This window comes from Lithobates pipiens, unplaced genomic scaffold (genome assembly GCF_037356315.1).
Source record: "Lithobates pipiens isolate NorthernLeopardFrog02 unplaced genomic scaffold, aLitPip1_a1.2 Scaffold_22, whole genome shotgun sequence".
NCBI classification, from domain to species: Eukaryota; Metazoa; Chordata; class Amphibia; order Anura; family Ranidae; genus Lithobates; species Lithobates pipiens.
The window spans coordinates 44013813-44036379 of NW_027507784.1; the positions used below are offsets into that span (position 1 = coordinate 44013813).

A 22567-nucleotide genomic window follows, 5' to 3' on the forward strand; every position below is an offset into this window, starting at 1 on the left:
AGTTCCCACTAAGTTGTCACTCCAACAAGTGCCCCCAATTATATAATATTTTACTTTTATTCTCCAACTCAAAATTTTGGATTTTTCCACTGACAATGGTCACAATGAGTGAATTACCCCAGTGGTAACAAAACCTGACAAATGATCGAAGATGATTTTCCACAATCTATCCTAAACTTATAAAAGATTTGGCTTTAGATACACTTTAACTGTCTAGCCTTCATTTTCCACAATTAGACTTAAATCTAATTGTTTGCATAATGACAGTACAGAATGCTCTTATGTATATAGACTAAAGACCGGGGATTCTGTCACCACAGACTAGAAGATAAAGAGACCTCCAGAATATGGGTGCAGGGTCTGGGAGCAATCGCATATCTCCGTATAGAGGTGGTGGGTGGTAGAGATTAGCTGTGATATAAAAGTTAGTATTATGATAAAAAGTTGTATTTACCTAAAATGGAGTTGGGACCATAGGTTTTCTCCATCACTTCTTTATTATCAGAAATCCTGCAGGTCACAGTGGTCCACAGATGTCTGGACATGGAAGGAATGAAGGTCAGTTTTGTGGTTACATCATGGAGTTTTCCTTTCTTCTGGCTGACAATGTTCCTTGTTACTTTGTACTCCATGGACATTAAAGCTTCTTCCTCCTCCATATCTGTGGATGGATTCTCAGAGACCTCAAGTCTTGTCCCATCCTTAGACTGAATGACCCAGATCACTTGGGCATCCCCAGTACAGTTTGATGCTTTGCAGGACAACACGGTCTTCGCACCATCAATCCACACAGGACTCTCAATGTCACCCATTGAACACTTCTGAGAACCTGTTTGAAATGTAATCAGTGTGAATTATTTATATACTCTTTGAAAAGTGCACAGAACATTACTACAGCTATTACAGTTGACATGGCATATGGACCTGTAAGGAACATAACATGGAAGGGTTTTACATATGTAGTGTACCCCCTTAGGGGCCACTTGATTTTTGGGTCTCCTCTCTCATGTACAGCCAGGCAACAGGAATTTTCCATAATCCACACAGTAGAAAAGAACCAGTCAAGGATGGTTGGCTTTGTTTTTAGTTTATTAGGTGATGAGCAAAATATTTTCAACGAAGCAGTGAGAGGCGGTAGACTTTTAGCGTTTATATGATACAGCGGTAAGTGACTTTGTAAGACACAGGAGAGGCAGATGACTTACGGTTGCAGAAGAGGAAGCAGCAAGTCACTGTTACTCATATACAGTGCCTTGAAAAAGTAATCATACCCCTTGACATTTTTCAGATTTTGTCATGTTACAGCCAAAAATATAAATGTATTTTTTGGGGATTTTATGTGATAGACCAACACAAAAGGGGCACATAATTGTGAAGTGGAAGGAAAATGATAAATGGTTTTCCAAATATTTTACAAATACATGTCTGAAAAGTGTGGCGTGTATTTGTATTCAGCCCCCCCGGAGTCAATACTTTGTAGAACCGTCTTTCACTGCAATTACAGCTGCAAATCTTTTTGGGGATGTCTCTACCAGCTTTGCACATCTAGAGAGGGACATTTTTGCCCGTTCTTCTTTGCAAAATATCTCAAGCTCTGTGAGATTGGATAGAGAGCGTCTGTGATCAGCAATTTTCAAGTCTTGCCACAGATTCTCTATTGGATTTAGGTCTGGACTTTGACTGGGCCATTCTAACACATGAATATGCTTTGATCTAAACCATTCCATTGTAGTTCTGGCTGTATGTTTAGGGTCGTTGTCCTGCTGGAAGGTGAACCTCCGCCCCAGTCTCAAGTCTTTTGTAGACTAAAGCCGCGTACACACGTAGCCGTCTGTCCGACGTACTTAGTCTGGCGGACTGCCCGCCAGACTGTCCGTCGGACTTTCGGAACGGGCTACTTGCCCACACACGGCACTTTTTGAGCGGACTAATGCGGCGTACTAAGTCCGCCGTACTATCCGCCGTACTTTTGAAATGAACGGACTCGCCCACATACGCGGAGGAAAGTCCGCTCATTTCGAGCGCGTCTCCAGGTAGGCGGGGCCCGCGAAGGATACGTCGCTGGCCCCGCCGCCTGGTATGGACTTAAAGGGGAACCCCAACGCCGAAAATAATCGGCGTGGGGGTCCCCCCAAAGTCCACAACAGACCCTTGTCCGAGCACGCTACCCGGCCGGCCAGGAAAGGAGGAGCGCCCCCCCTCCTGAGCCGTACCAGGCGTGTGCCCTCAACATGGGGGGTGCCTTGGGGAATGGGGGGGCCGTGCGGCCCCCCCACCCCAAAGCACCTTGTCCCCATGTTGATGAGGACAAGGGCCTCTTCCCGACAACCCTGGCCATTGGTTGTCGGGGTCTGCGGGCGGGGGGCTTATCGGAATCCAGGAGCCCCCTTTAATAAGGGGGCCCCCGGATATCGGCCCCCCACCCTATGTGAATGAGTATGGGGTACAATGTACCCCTACCCATTCACCTGTAAAATAAAGTACAAAAAAAACACAACACACAAGATAAAATAGTTTATTGCACAGCTCCGGGTGTCTTCCGTCTTCGGGGGTCTTCTCGCCGGACTCCTCCGCTATCTTCTTGTAGCTCTTTTACTAGCGGAGGAGCCCGGCATTCTTCTTCGTCGCCGCGGCCTCTTCTTCCGACTTCGGGGGTCTTGTCCCCCTCTTCGGTTCTTCTGCCGGGCCACCGCGTTCTTCTTCTTCTTCTTCTCCTGGAGATGTTGACTCGACGTTCTCTCCGGCCGCAATGCCAGGGACGCGCTGCGCTGCCACTTATATAGGGACAAGGGGTGGTGTCACATAGGGTGGGGGGCCGGTATCCGGGGGCCCCCTTATTAAAGGGGGCTCCCGGATTCCGATAAGCCCCCCGCCCGCAGACCCTGACAACCAACGGCCAGGGTTGTCGGGAAGAGGCCCTTGTCCTCATCAACATGGGGACAAGGTGCTTTGGGGTGGCGCGGCCCCCCCTTCCCTAAGGCACCCCCCATGTTGAGGGCACGCGGCCTGGTACAGCTCAGGAGGGGGGGGGGCGCTCGGACAAGGGTCTGTTGTGGACTTTGGGGGGACCCCCACGCCGATTTTTTTCGGCGTTGGGGTTCCCCTTTAAGTCCATACCAGGCGGCGGGGCCAGCGACGTATCCTGGAGACCGGCTCGAAATGAGCAGACTTTTCTCCGGGCGGGAAAAGTCCGTTCATTTCAAAAGTACGGCGGACTGGCACACACACGGCCGGATTGTCCGCCGAAATGCGAGTCCGGCGGGAAGAGTGTAAAACTACATTCTAAGTCCGCCGTACTTTCGGGTCAAAAAAGTATGCCGGAGGCTACACACGGGGGGATTGTTTGGCGGACTTGAGTTTGCCGGACTTTTCCACCCGCTTGTTTGATCGTGTGTACGCGGCATAACAGGTTTTCTTCTAAGATTGTCCTGTTTTTGGCTCCATCCATCTTCCCATAAACTCTGACCAGCTTCCCTGTCCCTACTGAAGAAAAACATCCCCATAACATGATGCTGATACCACCATGTTTCACAGTGGGGATGGTGTGTTCAGGGTGATGTGCAGTGTTTGTTTTCTGCCACACATAGCATTTTGCTTTTAGGCCAAAAAAGTTCAATTTTGGTCTTCACAGAACAGGACTTCTTATGGATTTCTTTCAACAATGACTTTCTTCTCGCCACTCTTCCATAAAGGTCAGATTTGTGGAGAGCACGACTAATAGTTGTCCTGTGGACAGATTCTCCCACCTGAGCTGTGGATCTCTGCAGCTCCTCCAGAGTTACCATGGGCCTCTTGGCTGCTTCTCTGATGAATGTTTTCCTTGCCCGGCCTGTCAGTATAGGTGGACGGCCATGTCTTGGTAGGTTTGCAATTGTGCCATACTCCTTCCATTTTCGGATGATGGATTGAACAGTGCTCCACGAGATGTTCAAAGCTTGGGATATCTTTTTTATAACCTAACCCTGCTTTAAATTTCTCCACAACTTTATCCCTGACCTGTCTGGTGTGTTCCATGGCCTTCATGATGCTGTTTGTTCACTAAGGTTCTCTAACAAACCTCTGAGGGCTTCACAGAACAACTGTATTTATACTAAGATTAAATTGCACACAGATGGACTCTATTTACTAATTAGGTAACTTCTGAAGGCAATTGGTTCCAGTAGATTTTAGTTAGGGGTATCAGAGTAAAGGGGGCTGAATACAAATGACCCCCCCCCCCCCACACACACACTTTTATTACACATATTTATTTGTATAAAATTAGAAAAAACATTCATAATTTTCCTTCTACTTCACTACTTATGTGCCACTTTGTGTTGGTCTATCACATAAAATCTCAATAAAATACATTTACGTTTTTGGTTGTAACATGACAACATGTGGAAGATTTCAAGGGGTATGACTACATTTTCAAGGCAATGTAGGAGAACTTTTTATTAATTTGAATCTGCTTCCACTACTAATGACCGTCTAATGCCTCGTACACACGATCGTAATTCCCGTCGGAAAAAGCTATGATGGTTTTCCTGTCAGAATTCTGAAGGAATTTCCGCTCAAACTGTCTTGCCTACACACGGTAACACCAAATTCCGACCACCAAGAACGCGGTGACGTACAACACGTACAATGGGACTAGAAAAAGGAAGTTCAATACCTAGTAGCCAATAGCTTCCATCTCGTTGTTGAATCTGAGCATGCGTGAGTTTTTGCGCATGGGAATTGCATACACACGATCGGAATTTCGTCGCCGCGGCCTCTTCTTCCGACTTCGGGGGTCTTGTCCCCCTCTTCGGTTCTTCTGCCGGGCCACCGCGTTCTTCTTCTTCTTCTTCTCCTGGAGATGTTGACTCGACGTTCTCTCCGGCCGCAATGCCAGGGACGCGCTGCGCTGCCACTTATATAGGGACAAGGGGTGGTGTCACATAGGGTGGGGGGCCGGTATCCGGGGGCCCCCTTATTAAAGGGGGCTCCCGGATTCCGATAAGCCCCCCGCCCGCAGACCCTGACAACCAACGGCCAGGGTTGTCGGGAAGAGGCCCTTGTCCTCATCAACATGGGGACAAGGTGCTTTGGGGTGGCGCGGCCCCCCCTTCCCTAAGGCACCCCCCATGTTGAGGGCACGCGGCCTGGTACAGCTCAGGAGGGGGGGGGGCGCTCGGACAAGGGTCTGTTGTGGACTTTGGGGGGACCCCCACGCCGATTTTTTTCGGCGTTGGGGTTCCCCTTTAAGTCCATACCAGGCGGCGGGGCCAGCGACGTATCCTGGAGACCGGCTCGAAATGAGCAGACTTTTCTCCGGGCGGGAAAAGTCAGTTCATTTCAAAAGTACGGCGGACTGGCACACACACGGCCGGATTGTCCGCCGAAATGCGAGTCCGGCGGGAAGAGTGTAAAACTACATTCTAAGTCCGCCGTATTTACTAATTAGGTAACTTCTGAAGGCAATTGGTTCCAGTAGATTTTAGTTAGGGGTATCAGAGTAAAGGGGGCTGAATACAAATGACCCCCCCCCCCCCACACACACACTTTTATTACACATATTTATTTGTATAAAATTAGAAAAAACATTCATAATTTTCCTTCTACTTCACTACTTATGTGCCACTTTGTGTTGGTCTATCACATAAAATCTCAATAAAATACATTTACGTTTTTGGTTGTAACATGACAACATGTGGAAGATTTCAAGGGGTATGACTACATTTTCAAGGCAATGTAGGAGAACTTTTTATTAATTTGAATCTGCTTCCACTACTAATGACCGTCTAATGCCTCGTACACACGATCGTAATTCCCGTCGGAAAAAGCTATGATGGTTTTCCTGTCAGAATTCTGAAGGAATTTCCGCTCAAACTGTCTTGCCTACACACGGTAACACCAAATTCCGACCACCAAGAACGCGGTGACGTACAACACGTACAATGGGACTAGAAAAAGGAAGTTCAATACCTAGTAGCCAATAGCTTCCATCTCGTTGTTGAATCTGAGCATGCGTGAGTTTTTGCGCATGGGAATTGCATACACACGATCGGAATTTCCATCGGGAAAATTAAGAACATGCTATCAAATTTTTGCTGGCGGGAATTCGGCCAGCTAAATTCCGATGGAGCATACACACGGTCACATTTTCCGATGAAAAGCTCTCATCGGTCTTTTGCTGGCCGAAATTCGGATCGTGTGTACGCGGCATTACTATCGCCTGAAACTAAGCTGTGTCTGTTTTGCTTCGTTGCTAATTACAGCTTTGTATGTGCATGGTAATCTGTATGGGCCTACCAGTAGTCTATCGATCAGAGGAGTGTGCCTTAGCTGGCTTTTACACTACAGAGGAGTCTCCTCTTATACTAACGGCACATTGCTTTGACATTGAGGCAAGCTAAGGCTACACACGGGCGGATTGTCCGGCGGACTTGAGTTTGCCAGACTTTTCCACCAGATTGTTTGATTGTGTGTACGCAGCATTAGTGTCACCTCTATCATCATCGTATACATTTCACTGGCATTGACTTGTCCCCTCCATGGATTGCATATAGATATAGTGCATTGCTACCTTTGCTGCCACCTGGCTTGCTGCATCCTAGCGTGTTTTAATTTTGCATACAGCTACCCTCCATTGCTTACACTTTACGTCTATGATGCATAACTAATGAACACATAGGATAACATTGAGTTGCTTCTACAGGCATAGCACAAAACTCCTGTAGAAGCAACGTTTATATAAGTCCCACCCGTTGTCCAGGGCTGCCATGCTTTCTGTCTTGTGCTATGTGAATAAGGTAGGGCTCTGGGGCGAGAAGGAGTGCTGTGCGTTATGATAAGGACAGGAATCTACAATCAAGAGAGGACTGTGATGGGGGGTCTGTGATGGAGGGTCCGTGATGGGGGATCTGTGATGGGGGGTCTGTGATGGGGAGTCTGTGATGGGTCATTCTGTGATGGGTCAGTCTGTGATGGGGGGTCTGTGATTGGGGGTCTGTGATGGGTACATCTGTGATGGGTCAGTCTGTGATGGGGGGTCTGTGATGGGGGGTCTGTGATGGGGGGGTCTGTGATGGGGGTCTGTGATGGGGGGTCTGTGATTGGGGGTCTGTGATGGGGGTCTGTGATTGGGGGTCTGTGATGTGGGATCTGTGATGGGGGTCTGTGATGGGTCAGTCTGTGATGGGGGGTCTGTGATGGGTCAGTCTGTGATGGGGGGTCTGTGATGGGGGTCTGTGATGGGGGTCTGTGATGGGGGATCTGTGATGGGGGGTCTGTGATGGGGGGTCTGTGATGGGGGTCTGTGATGGAGGGTCGGTGATGGGTCAGTCTGATTGGGGGTCTGTGATGGGGGGTCTGTGATGGGTCAGTCTGTGATGGGGGTCTGTGAATGGGGGGTCTGTGATGGGGGTCTGTGAATGGGGGGTCTGTGATGGGTCAGTCTGTGATGGGGAGTCTGTGATGGGCCAGTCTGTGATGGGCCAGTCTGTGATGGGGGGTTTGTGATGGGTTAGTCTGTGATGGGGGTCTGTGATGGGTCAGTCTGTGTTGGGTCATTGTGTGATGGGGGTCTGTGATGGGGGGTCTGTGATGGGCAAGTCTGTGATGGGGGTCTGTGATGGGTCAGTCTGTGTTAGGTCAGTGTGTGATGGGGGATCTGTGATGGGTCAGTCTGTGACGGGGGTCTGTGATGGGGGTCTGGGATGGGTCAGTCTGTGATGGGTGGGTCTGTGATGGGGGGTATGTGATGGGTCAGTCTGTGATGGGGGGTCTGTGATGTGGGATCTGTGATGGGGGTCTGTGATGGGTCAGTCTGTGATGGGGGGTCTGTGATGGGTCAGTCTGTGATGGGGGGTCTGTGATGGGGGTCTGTGATGGGGGTCTGTGATGGGGGTCTGTGATGGGGGTCTGTGATTGGGGATCTGTGATGGGGGATCTGTGATGGGGGGTCTGTGATGGGGGGTCTGTGATGGGGGTCTGTGATGGAGGGTCGGTGATGGGTCAGTCTGATTGGGGGTCTGTGATGGGGGGTCTGTGATGGGTCAGTCTGTGATGGGGGTCTGTGAATGGGGGGTCTGTGATGGGGGTCTGTGAATGGGGGGTCTGTGATGGGTCAGTCTGTGATGGGGAGTCTGTGATGGGTCAGTCTGTGATGGGCCAGTCTGTGATGGGGGGTTTGTGATGGGTTAGTCTGTGATGGGGGTCTGTGATGGGTCAGTCTGTGTTGGGTCATTGTGTGATGGGGGTCTGTGATGGGGGGTCTGTGATGGGCAAGTCTGTGATGGGGGTCTGTGATGGGTCAGTCTGTGTTAGGTCAGTGTGTGATGGGGGATCTGTGATGGGTCAGTCTGTGACGGGGGTCTGTGATGGGGGTCTGGGATGGGTCAGTCTGTGATGGGTGGGTCTGTGATGGGGGGTATGTGATGGGTCAGTCTGTGATGGGGGGTCTGTGTTGGTCAGTCTCTGATGGGGGGGTTTGTGATGGGGGGATCTGTAATGGGGGATCTGTAATGGGGGATCTGTGATGGGGGGAGTCTTTGATAGGTCAGTCTTTTGTAGCCATTAGACATTAATGGCTGTGTGTTGAGTTATTTTACACTGTTATACAAGCTGTACACTCACTACTTGACTAAGGGAGAGGCCTATTTCGTGAGGCTCCCCAAACAACACAATACCCCCTCTTATCGTAAATAGCTTATAAATTGACCAGACGACACATTCTCTTCTTTTGGAGTCGAATGGCCATAGCAGCCTTCTTTTTATTATTATCAACATATGAAAATACAAAAATCTTATAAAAAACATAACTTAATGCATATAAATACATTTTACAACAAAAACATTATAAACCAAATATATAAATAACCCCGTATTACACATTTTGATCTAGAGGTCTTTGAAGGTAAATTATCATTTTCAACCAACTAGTTGTATCGGTACACCCATGAACAGGCCCCCCGCCGCGTATTACGAAAGCTCGGGGACAAAAAACCATCAACTTCCTTCCAGATACAACCTTCTGCACCATCTTTACTATTTAAGGGAATGGACACCCATATCTCCATATGAGCCCAACTCCCCTAGACCTCCATTATTTTTTAGCACCACCTTCAAAGACCCCATAGACCCAATGCCACAGCACGCGCATGTGAAAACCTTACGTGCGTGTCGCCCTCCACATCCTAAACGCCCGCTGAATGCCATCCTGCAAACCCAGCTGCCAAAGATCAATCCCGATGGCATTCAGGTGTACACCATCTGTACGCAAATAAATCCCGGTGACGAACCGCCAAACCCCCGTTCCGCACAAAGAACTTGGCCACCGCTTTGTTCACCTTAACCCTAGCTCTGTTCAGGCCCGCAACAGAGCGAGCCAAGCGCCAAGCAGTCCTGGCCACAATGTCAGACCATACAAAAATAGTGTCTGGAAAAGAAGATTGCAGTCGTAATAGATCAAATTTGATGTCCCACACCAACTCCCGCGAGCAGCGCAAACCCAGATCGTTACCCCCAACATGCAAAAGAACCACATCAGGGGGACGGTCCAACCGTGCGTACCGGTGCATTTTGGGCACCACCCTGGACCACAACATACCTGGGACTCCCAACCAGCGCACCGTGCCCTCCTCCCTGGACAAACCCAACAGCCTGCCATCTCTTCTGACATCCGCCCTCCTGGCACCCCAATAGACGTAAGAATGTCCCATGATCCAAACCAGGCAGGAGTCTGAATCTGCAAGAAAAAGAAAAACACAGAAATAGGACGGGGGAGGAGGGGGAGGGGGGGGGACGTCACACAGGCAGCTCCCACCCGCTACAACATAAACAGGAAAGGAAGAGACAAAAAAAAAGGAAAAACCAGGTGAAAAAATGCACAACCGGAAAGCACCTCCTACCCCCGTGCCCGACTGTACGTAAGAGTTCACAACAAATGGGGGCGCACATATAATTTAAACCACGCTGACTCCCAGCGACCGATTTTCTGAACCACCCTGTCATCCAGACCCCACCGAACCGCCTCTGTAGCTGCCCCGATACGGAACGAATGAGAAGAGTAATTCGCGGCCGGCAATCCCGCAGCCACCAAGCATTTCTTGAACACCGCCTGAAACTGAAATCGGGACACGGCAGAGCCATCCCCGTGCTGGAAGAAAACCTCCCCAACCGGAGGCCTGAGCCGACAAAATTCCCCCACAGCCGCCACCGGACACAAGGAAGAACCCGGAATCGACCTCAGCTCCACCCAGGCCCCCTTGCCCAATTGATCGGTCTTTGACCTCTTCAAGAACACCCTCAGCGTATCGTCACGCACCAACACATCCCCCGCATCCAGACCACCTACCCCCTTCTTGCTCCTACTCACCAACTCGCCCACCCGAAAGGCCCCGAAAAAAGCCAGTACAAAGACAGCCCGAAACAAAACCCTCTCAAACTGCGAAAAACAAACGACCCCCAACTGCGCCACCACATCCCCTAAAATCCGAAAAGAAACCGGGCGCCTCTTGTCAGCTGCCGTGCGACCCGAGCGATAGCCACGCATGGCGCGCCGGACCATGAACGCCTTAGTAGCATCCCGCTGACCCGCCAACTGGAACATGAAGGCCAAAGCGGCCAATTTTTTGGACATATGGGATGCCGACACCCCACTCTCGAAATTCCTACCCACAAAATATAGCAGCACATGAACCCTGTCCTCATCGAGAGCACAATCCCCCACTTCCCGCATCAGGGCACCCCATTCCAGCCAAACCTTGCTGTACGCCCTCCAAGTAGCCTCGGAAACCGATCTGCGAATCAACATCTGGGCTGTGGCAACACGATGTCCCATAACCAATCCGGGCAAGGAATCCCGCTCACCTCCGCATCCGGAGCCAGTTGACGAAATCTGTCCCACTGGAAACGAGACAACGCATCAGCCACTGAATTATCAACCCCCGGAACATGTACAGCAGTCACAAAACAATTAATGCAGAAACACTTTAGAACCAAGTGTCGCAACAAGCGCACCACCGGAGGGGAGGAGGCCGTGTTATTGTTAATGGCCTGCACCACCCCCATATTGTCACAATGAAAACGCACGCGGCGGTCCCGGAACTCCTCACCCCACAGCTCAACCGCCAGCACGATGGGAAACAATTCCAACACCGCCAAGTTGCGAGTCAAACCATCCACCCTCCAAGCCTCCGGCCACTCACCCGCACTCCACCGACCCTGATAAAAAGCCCCGAAGCCGCACGAACCAGCCGCATCGGTGAACAATTCCATATCAAAATTCGACACCACCTGCCCCAACCAGAGAGAGCGGCCATTATACGTTGCAAGGAAGGAGTCCCACACCCTCAAATCTGCCCTATGCTCCCGCCCCAACCGAACAAAATGATGCGGCGCCTTAACACCGGCCGTGGCCGCCGCCAAGCGCCTGCAAAAAACACGCCCCATCGGCATGATGCGGCAAGCAAAATTCAACTTCCCGAGAAGGGATTGCAAATCCCGCAGCTGCATTTTCTTCACCCTCACTGCCCCAGCAACCTCCAACTGCAGACCTTCCAGTTTGTCCAAAGGCAAACGGCACTCCATCCTCACGGTATCAATCACTATCCCCAAAAAAACGCAGCTCCGTGGCCGGACCCTCAGTCTTATCGGGAGCAAACGGTACCCCGAAAACATCGAAAAGCTGCTGAACCGTCGCCAACAGGGAAGCACAGACCAGGCTATCTGCCGGCCCTATACACAAAAAATCATCCAAGTAATGGATGACGGATGGCAAGCCTGTGACATCCCGGACCGCCCATTCCAAAAACGAGCTGAACTGCTCGAACAAAGAACAAGAAATAGCGCACCCCATGGGCAAACATAAGTCAACAAAAAACTGACCCTGCCACCGACAACCCAACAAACGGCAGCAGTCGGGATGAACCGGCAAGAGGCGAAAGGCCGACTCAACATCCGTCTTCGCCAGCAACGCTCCCTTGCCAAAACTTTAGACCCAAGCGACCGCCGTGTCAAAAGAAGTATACGACACCGTGCAAAGGCCCGGATCAATAGAGTCATTGACCGACCCCCCGCGCGGGTAAGACAAATGGTGAATGAGCCGAAATTTGTTCGGCTCCTTCTTTGGAACCACACCCAACGGTGAAATAACAAGATCAGGAAGCGGCGGCCGCTCAAAGGGGCCAGCCATACGCCCCAAAGCAACTTCCTTTAGTAACTTCTCAGTCACAACGCCAGCCTGTTCCCTTGCCGACCTCAAATTATCCGCCACCGGCGGGACCACCCGGAGTTGACAGTTCAACCGAAAACCTTCGGTAAACCCCAACTCCAGCAACTATGCCGCAGCCCGATCAGGGTAGCGCCTTAGGAAGGGAACCATCCTTCCTACCCTCACCGGCGTCCTCCCTTTTTCCAGAATCACCCCCTCTCCCGCGACCCTGCTTGAAACACCTAGACTGCGGGTGGGAGCCCCCACAGGAGGAACACTCATGTCGGAACCGACACTTAGCCCCGAATTTGCAGGAACCTGCATTAAACTGCCAGCAGAAACCCAAGCGATTGCCGGCCGGTTGTCCGGCAGCTGCCTGACCACCGCCCCCCCCTGAAAGGGAGACAACACACTGCGTGGAGACGACATTAACTTCATCCACAAACTAATGTCCTTGTGATCCCATCTCAAGGACGGACGGACCGCCTTCCTCTGCCTGAATTGCTCATCATAGCGCAACCAAGCGGTACCCCCATAAACTCTCTGGGCCTCCCCGATGGAATCGAGATAGCAAAAAAGGGGGGAGCAGTTTTCCGGCGCCTTTTCACCGATAACACTCGCCAATATCGCAAACGCCTGCAGCCAATTAGCAAACGTACGCGGAATCAGACGGTAGCGCCGCTTCTCCTCCTCCTCCTTCTTGCTCTCGTCGGGCTTAACTTTATCCAAGTTAAACTTCTCCAAAGGCAATAAGGAGAAAATCTCGACATACTCCCCTTTCCAAATGCGGTCTTTCACCTCAGTCTTCAAATGAGCGCCCAAAGGCCCCTCAAAACAGATGTAGACCTCGCATTTCGCGGCGTCCGCCAGGCGCACACCGTCGGCACCAACAACCGCTTTCCCACTCGCCGCGACCTCCCCGACAGGCGCCGGTGTCACCGGCACAGCCGACGAGGACGCAGACGCAGCCCCAGAAGCGGCCACCCCTGCCGCCGCAGTGCCCACAGCGGCCCCCAGCGCCACAGCCTGGCCTAACCCCGCCCCCTGCGCCGCAGAGGTACGAGCAGCAGCCCACGCCGCCACCGGAGCAGCGTCAGCCGCAGGCCGCGCACCAGCCTCGCACCGCGCCAGAACCTCCCGCAGGCCCGCCAGCAAAGTCTGTATCATCCCCCCATCAAGGGGCCCCGCAGTCCCAGGGGATACGGCACTCAGACCAGAACCCGCCCCGCCAGCGCCCACCCCCCGCACTACAGGTGCGTCCACAACCCGAAAACCACCCACAGAAACCCCCTTATCTAGCACAGGACAGGGAGAAGAGAGAGCAGAAGAAGAAACCTTACCTGGCTGTCGGTGCCCCAACGGACATCCAGCCGTACGTCCCGTTCCCTGCGACATCTCCGGCACCTCGTCCTCGTCCCGCTCGACCAATTCGCCCTCCGACAGGCTGTCTTGGGAACTCCCGGCCTCCCCCGGATCCTCCTCCGCAGGCCGCCGCTCTGGGTCCTCAACGGCCGCCGGGCGCTCAGCAGTGACGACCTCACTGCGCGCCGTACTGAACCGCGCCACACGCTCGGGATCAACGCCACGCTGAGCCCTGGGCCGGGCAGGTGAAGCCCGCCTGGCCGCATCTCTGGACCGTACCTCGGCTAGGTCCCTCCGACTACGCGGCCGCGTCCCCTCAGGCCTCTTCCTCCCTCTCTCCGCCAGAATACAGGCCCTGGCCGTTCCGAGAGCGTGGCCATCACCCGCTGAGGCACCTCTCCCCCGCCGAGCCGCCCCCGGGCCAGGTCGGTGACCCGCCGAGGCAGCCGCCTCCCGTCCAACATCAGCCGCAGGACAATGGGGTGCAGGCCCATCTTCCTCTGGACCACCACGCGTCCGGCGCCTCTGGGGGGTCCGACCGGCTGCCGAGCAAGCCCCAGGATGCCTCCGCTTGGCCGGCGGGGTCTGCAGGGCCTGATCCTGGCTCCCAACCCCATCCCTCACGCTGGCTGCTTCCGGGCTGTATCGCTTTGGAGGCCTGGACCTCCGAGCACGTGTCCTAGGCGGGGGAGGGGGGCCGGTGGGCACACTAGCAGAGGCCTGGCTGGGTGCCTGTAGTAGGCCGTCGACTGAGGCCTGCAGCCAGCCAGCACCCCGCGCCGCAGCCTCCTCCCGGAGCCGTAGAAACAGGGCCTCAATGTGCCCCATAGTACCCGTAGCCACCGAACGCCGAAATAAAGGGGGGGGGAAGGGGGGCGAACACCGTCGGATGAGCCAGAGCTCCGCAAACAGCTCCTTCACTACCACTAAAATGGCGCCGACTGCTCGCGCGTGCGCGCAAGCTCCGCCCACCCCGACGCACGTCGTCACGTCACCGCTTACTCACCTTGCTTCCGCCGCCTCACGTCCGCCTCCCCTCGTCATGCCGGGCCCTCCCCCTAGTGCCTGTGTCCGGGCCGTTCCTTTACATTGTAGAAAAGTGTAATTTCTTCAGTGTTGTCACATGAAATGATAGAATAAAATATTTACAAAAATATGAGGGGTGTACTCACTTTTGTGAGATACTGTACATGTGATAAAACATTTACGTGTGATTTCATATATGAATATATATATATATGTGTCCAGTGAGTCCAAAAAGTAGCCATCAATATGTTGTGTTTTGTCTGCAATTCTAACCATCTAGCTGTGTACTTGTATTGTACTGCAATGATTTTTACTGCATGAACTGAGTTGTCGGTCCACCATGAGCTGTGCAGCTTTGGGCCACCATGAAGAAACAAGTGTTTGCAATTCCATCCAAGTACCAGGAGAAGGAGAAAGTTGAACTTGGGTTGAATTAGTGGTGTCACAGGAAGTGATGCACTTGCAAAAATTCCTGCAGCTCATAGATCCAGCTAGTGTACAGACAGGTACTTAACCAGGTCCACCTAAATGTGACCATACTGTGACCACCTAAACATCAACAACATTTTATTTTTTATGTTTTTCTTTCTATCAAATACAAAACTGTCTCGTGTTTGGAAATTCACTGTCCTCGTGTATTTGTTTTTTTTGGGTGACTCCTTTGGGCTTGGAAAGGGTAATCACCTACTTCGATTGCACTACATGTCACATATCTCTGCACACCAAATTCAGATCAATAATTCTAGGCCCATCTAAAGGGTACAGAAATGTGTCTCCATTTCATGGAACCATGCAATTTGAAGCCTTGACATGTTGGGTATCTATTTACTTGTCACAACCTCATATATGGCCCTAAAATTAACATTAGTGTGTTTTTGTTTCCTTTAGTTAAAGTGTTACTAAACCCAGGACCCTGCATTCACTATATCTGGTCTCCTTCAGTACACAGAACATGGAAATGCAATTATTTTAGTAAATATAAACTGCTAAATATATTTTCTCATCAGCAGTATATAGCAGTCTTGTGACTTCTATCAGTGTCTGGTTAAAGCTTGTTTTTTTTTTTTTAAACATTCAAATGGCAAATGTTTTCGCTTTGGTTCGTCTTGCGCCGGTCCAAGAATTTCACCTCTAGCGGCACAATACGAATGCCCCCGGCCATCCCTCTTAATCATGGCCCCAGTTCCGAAAACCAACAAAATAGAACCGGAGTCCTATTCCATTATTCCTAGCTGAAGTATTCAGGCGACCGGCCTGCTTTGAACACTCTAATTTTTTCAAAGTAAACGCTTCGGGCCCCCGGGACACTCAGTCAAGAGCATCGGGGAGGCGCCGAGAGGCAGGGGCTGGGACAGGCGGTAGCTCGCCTCGCGGCAGACCGCCAGCTCGATCCCAAGATCCAACTACGAGCTTTTTAACTGCAGCAACTTTAATATACGCTATTGGAGCTGGAGATTTTTATTCCAGTAAACTGCTACCGAACTTTAACAAACTTTTACAATACAAAACAAAACATTAGTTTACAATCACTTTACACTTTACAACTCATACAAAGAAAAGAAAAAATTTACTTTACATACCCTCATCACTATATTCCTCCCCCGAGGAGAGGAAAGCACGTATTTCCATACTAGTACCACCTGGTTCTGGCTGAGGCCCTGGTTCAGCCTCAACAGGCAAAACCTTCTTTTTCTTACCAGGTTTCTTCTTAACTAACACCCAATTTACCTCCCCTTCCTCATCGGATACTTCCTTAGGACGTTTCTGAGCGCCTTTAATTGAGACGTCCATGTCCTCTTCCCCCGTTTGACTCTCACCTGCCGAGGAATCGGATGTGGTAGCCACCACTGGCCGACTTCTCAGCCGCATCCTCCGAGGGAGAGGAGTAGGAGTAGAAAGTTGAGGCTTCGGAGCTTGGGTTACCCCATTACCCCCCGAAGGGGGGGGGGCAACCGCCACCCCAACTGCCACCCCACTTGATGTTACCTGGGCTGCCCCACCAGAAACGGGTTGTTCTTCCAAATTACTACGCGGAGCACCACCCTCCCGCCTGGACCGGGCCTCCCTGTTTCCAGGGCCCTGACCCGCAGGAGGAGGGGCAGGGGCACCACCGCTACCAGCTTTACTACCCCTCGTTGCTTCCCCTTTGTAGGCCCTAGGGCATCTGCTGAATGGATGGCCCATTTGGCCACAAAGGTTGCAACAAATTAGATTGCATGCCTCCCCCGAATGCCCAAACCCATTACACTTAACACAACGGACCACCGTACAATCAGCGCTCAGATGGGTTGGGCACCCGCATTTAAAGCACCGGCGCGGTTGGCCCGGATAAAATACCAAAATCCTATCCCTACCCAAAAAGGCACTGCCCGGGATATGTGCAACAGAATTACTGGCCCTCTTGAGCTTAATCCTAGCACTCCAGGCACCATTCCATATCCCCTTTTCATCCCGACACTTACCCAGAGGACATTGCAACTGGCCATACCGCCCTAACCAAGTTGCAATGTCCTCTGGGGGCAGACTCTCGTTTCTTACCAGTATGGTAATAACCTTAATATCCTCCTGCCGACTAAGCGGGATCACCCGAAACCCTTTCCAAGGGTCAGTTCCCCAGATCATCTCAAACGCGGTGATAAATCGCTCCATGGCCACCATGCTCATGAAGCTAATATCAAAATCTGGGGAATTGGACGGGTGAATCACCGCAAAAAGTTCTTCTACTTTGAAGCCTAGAGACAGGATCATGTCTACCACCTGTCCCCTGGTGGGGCACTGACCAATCCCTTCCCAATGTAGCTGGACCACATTTCTTCTTTTACGTTCCGGACCTCCTGTCCCCCTCGACCATGAACCCGCCCCTGAAGGCTGGTCAGCCGGGGGTACCCGAAAGTTCCCCGTACCAAACTGGTGGTAAATATGGTCCAAGGCTACATTTGCACCAGCTACATTTGCGTACGACCGTCTTTCCTTTAAGGCAGTTAATAACCTGACCTCTGGTGACCCCCTCAGTACAGGCTTCGGGGGGGGAGCTACAGACCCGGAGGGGGAAGGAGGGACGGGGGGCAACTCTCCCGTACCTGCAACACGGGAGCCGCCATCCCCAACCCCTTCCCTTGTAGGATGCACCCCTTGGGGAGCCTCCTCCTCTGAAAGAATAAGGGAATACCAAGCCTCGTTCCATTCCACCTCCGTGTGGGCTCCACAAGAGTCTATCAAAACTCTTTGTACCCCCTCCCGTTGGGAACCTTCCAACCCTTTAATGTAATCCAGTACTGGGTCACCCTCCTCAAGGTCACCCATTGGGCAGTCTCCCCACTCAATCCTTTGACCAGGTTCTAAACCACCAGACAACATTACATCATTAGCACTGTCACCAATGTTTGCATGAACTGTTTGACCGGAAGTTTCATTGACCACCGGCCGGACATGCGTCCCACAGCCGACTTCCGCTCCCGATGACGTCATTTCCGGCCCTGAGCTGACCCTGCTAGAGGCCCGCCCATCCACCGGAAGCGCGCCATTTTCCACCAATGACTTTGTACTAAGCTCCCGCCCGGCAACTCCGCCCTTTTGCCCGCGAAAAGACGGCGTTCTGTCAGCGGCAGCCGCCATTACCACATTACCAGAAGCCATGCCGCCGGACGCCACTGAGACACCCCCCACAGCGGCGGCCCGGCCGGCCTGGCTCTTAACATTCCCATTACCTTCCCCAGTCCCTTTCCCCTCTCCCTGAAGCCGGCTTGCAGCAGTGGCAGCCGACAACTCTGCTGACGGCCTGCCCTGCTTACAACCGGACGGGGTCACGGGGGACACACAAGGTAAGTCCATTTGCTTGTCCTTTAGTCTTACTAGCTGTACCACTGGCGTTTTCTCTTTTTTAGAGTCCTTCTTGTTTCTTTGCTGTTGCTTCCCCTCTGCCTCACCGAGACCACCAACACCACCTGGGGACACAACCTCTTTACTCACAGGTTGGTCACCCTTGGTTTTACCAAGTCTCTCAGCAGCACTACCAGAAGCAGCAACCTTAGAAACTACTTTCACAACACCTCCTTTCCCCACACCAGTCTCTTTAGGCAAGATCTTCACCGCACTTTCTTCCATCACAACAGTCTCTCTGGGGCACGTTTTCACAGTCACAGTCCCACTTACATCAAGGGTCTTTACTGGCACCGGGTCTTCTGATACTTCACCCTCCGGCTTACTTTCCTTCACCACTTGGGCACTTTCCACGGCGGGATTTTCCTCTTTCTCCTCCATCTTTGCGCTTTGGGACGCAAGTAGCTTGCGGCGCCTCACCGCCTGGGAGCCCTCATCACAGGCCACTCTCATGATCCTGTCAATATTTGTTAGGAACTCCTTCTCACTGGATGCGCTTTCTATCATGTTAGACAGAAGCTCTCCTGTCACATTACACTGTTTCTTTAGCATGTCTATTGCTTCTTTAAATTCTGCTCTCCTCACGGTACTGGACCTGTCACGCCGGTTCCTCAGCTCAGACAGTACTTTCATCTTGCTGCAATAGCTCTGGGAAGCTTTCACAATCAGGGATTTGGCTTTCCTTTTTCTTTCTGCTGCTTTCTCTGCATCTTCGCCTGGCTGTCTTAAGGACCAATCTTCCAAGTCAAGTTGGCCCTCCAAGAACAGTCTTTCCTCCTTCACTAACTCCTGGAGTCTAAGGGCTCCACCACCTTCACTCAACCGGGAAGCAAGCCCTTGTCCTGGGCTTGAAGAGGCCATCGCACCGGATCAGTCCTGGATGTCTGGAACACACCGAAACACCTCCTCACACCGCGGGTGCTGGCACCAGACTTGCCCTCCAATAGATCCTTGTTAAAGGATTTAAAGTGTACTCATTCCAATTACAGGGCCTCGAAAGAGTCCTGTATTGTTATTTTTCGTCACTACCTCCCCGAGTCGGGAGTGGGTAATTTGCGCGCCTGCTGCCTTCCTTGGATGTGGTAGCCGTTTCTCAGGCTCCCTCTCCGAGATCGAACCCTGATTCCCCGTTACCCGTGGTCACCATGGTAGGCGCAGAAAGTACCATCGAAAGTTGATAGGGCAGACATCCGAATGTATCATCGCCGTCACGGGGACGTGCGATCGGCCCGAGGTTATCTAGAGTCACCAAACTTTATCTTTCTCATTTAATAAACAATTTTACATTTATTCGCATATAAATAGACTACTGACAATTACTTACACTCCCTAATTTCTTTGACCCCCCCTCCCCCCCCCCCCCCCAAAAAAAAAAAAAAATCCCTGTCCTCTCCCTCTCTGTCCCCTTAGCCCTCAAACATTTCGCGACAGTCCTCCCTCTCCAACAATGCCAGCCAATGTTGCCACTCCCCATGATCTTTTTCCTCTGGGTTTTGTAGTTTATGTAATGATTCCTCCATTTTCCTCGTTTGTTCAACCCTCTGAACCCATTCCATAATTCTTGGGATTTGTTTGGATTTCCAATAACGAGGAATCAATATCTTGGCGGCATTGAGGAGGTGTGGGACTATCGTATTCCTATATTGTATTACTCCTAGTTCAATGTCGTGAAAGAGACATGTCCAGGGGTTTTTCTTTAATTTCTTTTGTGCCACCAGGTTTATAATTTCTAAAATTTTATCCCAGAACAGGGATATTTTAGGGCAACTCCACCATATATGTGAGAGGGAGACCTCTTCCGAACACTCCCTCCAACACAATGCCTGCTGTGCCCCTGTAAACCTCTGCATGCTTTTAGGAGTCATATACCATCTTGATAGTAATTTATACGACATCTCTATCATACGGACTTCTCTTGTTAATGTGTGGGTGAGCCTACATATTTTTATCCTATGTTCATCATTCCTTAGTGCCCCTAAATCTTCTTCCCATTTCCCTAAAAATCTCGGTCTTGTCTTAATATTTTATACATTTTTGATACTTTTCGAACCAAACACTTGTTGTCCTTCAGTAAATTCTCCAAAGGTCTCAAAGACTCTAATCCCCGCAGTGGGCCTGGTAAACTCTGTGTAAAGTGTGAGATTTGGGTGTACCTCCATTTATCCAATGGTTTTTGTCCCCACTCTTGTATGAGTTCCATATATGTGTACAACCTATTCCCTTTAATAATTTCTCCTAATTTTATTTCCTCTTTACTTGCCCATCTACTAAAATATAAACGTTCCTCTTTCCCTGGTAAGAAATAATCTGTGTCCAAAAGTGACATTAACGGTGAATTGTGAGTCCATTTATGTGCCCTATTGATACTATCCCATACTCTTAATGTGTGTCTCATTAAATTACTCATGTTTTCTCCTAAGTTCCGCTGATCAGATGGTATCCATACCATTTTTTCTAGCGGCACTCCACTCAGTCTCATTTCCAAGTTTACCCAACCCTTTTCCTTCTGGTTATATATCCAATCTACAACTCTAGCTACTATTATTGCCTCATAATATTTCTTAACATCTGGTAATGCTACTCCCCCCTTGTCTTTTCCCTTTACTAAGACTTTATATGGTATACGTGCTCGTTTCAGGGGCCATACAAAAGTCATCATTAACGTTTTTAATTTCCTAAAGAAACACATTGGGATCGGAACAGGAATCATTTGGAATGTGTAATTTATAATAGGGAGAATAATCATTTTTATTACATTTACTCTACCCATCCAGGATACTGCTTTAAACCTCATGTTATTCATTATTTTTTTAATTTTATTTAGGAGCGGGGTGTAATTTGCCTCATAGAGACCTTGTCTCTGTGGGGTCAAATTTATCCCGAGATACTTCAACTCCCCCTTACACCATCTAAATGGTGAGCTTGATGCTAGGGTACTCTGTTCTTCCTCTGGTATATTCAAATTTAAGATCTCTGTCTTCGTGAGATTTATTTTAAAGTTTGAGAATCTTCCATAATACTCCAGTTCCTTCAGGATCGGGGGGATAGAAGTTCTTGGATTAGTTATATATAACAACACATCATCTGCAAATGCCGATAATTTATATTCCACCCCCCCCACCCTGATACCCTGGATATCCTGATTCCTACGTATTGCCACCAAGAGGGGTTCTAGGCTCAAAACAAATAGCAGCGGAGAGAGCGGGCATCCCTGTCTCGTCCCGTTGAACAACTCTAGGGGGCGAGACAGGGATCCGTTAACCCTTATTCTGGCCATTGGGTGAGTGTATAATGCCTTGATCCATCTCATCATTCTCTCCCCTACCCCCTTATAACTTAGGGTTTCGTACATAAACTCCTAATCTAGCCTGTCAAAGGCCTTTTCGGCGTCAATTGACATCAGCACTGTCGGGCATTTCTCTTTATGTGCCTCTTGGATCAGAATGATGGATTTCACCGAGTTATACCTTCCCTCTCGTCCCTGCACAAATCCCGCCTGATCAGCGTGGACCCATGTTGGTAAGAGAACCTTTAACCTATCAGCTATTATTTTTGCATATATTTTTATGTCTACATTCAATAGTGATATTGGGCGATAACTCTCCAACGCTTCTGGATCCTTACCCTCCTTCAGAATTAGGGAAATATGGGCCAGAAGCGCTTCTTTACGAAACACTAGGCCCTCTCCCACTGCATTAAAGTATTCACATAGTATTGGGACTAACAGGGTCTTATATCTCTTATAATACCTACTAGAAAACCCATCTGGGCTGGGGCTACTCCCCTGTGGCATTTCCTTTATTGCTCTCTCCACTTCCATAGGTGAGATGGGGGCCTCTAGGGCCTCCATTTCCTCTCTCTCTTCTCTTGGGAACTCGAGCTTCTTGAGATATTCCCTAATCGCTTCCTTCGTTTTTCTTCCTTTACCATTTGTTCCTAGTTTATACAGGGTATTATAGTATGTATGGAAATTCTCAGCTATTTCTGGTGTCGCAAATTTCAGCTCCCCCTCCTTATTTCTTATTTTAGGAATAAAAGTCCTACTTTTTTGCTCCTTGACCCTTCTTGCGAGCCATTTACCTGGCATATTCCCCCATAGGTATCGTTCCTTATTTATCTCGT

The 22567-nt window shown here is 50.5% G+C and overlaps 1 protein-coding gene across 1 annotated transcript in view; it reads right to left on the bottom strand.

Moving 5' to 3' along the window:
• Window positions 1–22567, bottom strand: part of LOC143925671 (uncharacterized) — a 46123-nt gene that overhangs the window by 4145 nt on the left and 19411 nt on the right. The window contains exon 4 of the mRNA XM_077450134.1: window positions 455–829. Coding sequence (XP_077306260.1) covers window positions 455–829 — 375 coding nt within the window. The remainder of the gene's footprint in view (window positions 1–454; window positions 830–22567) is intronic.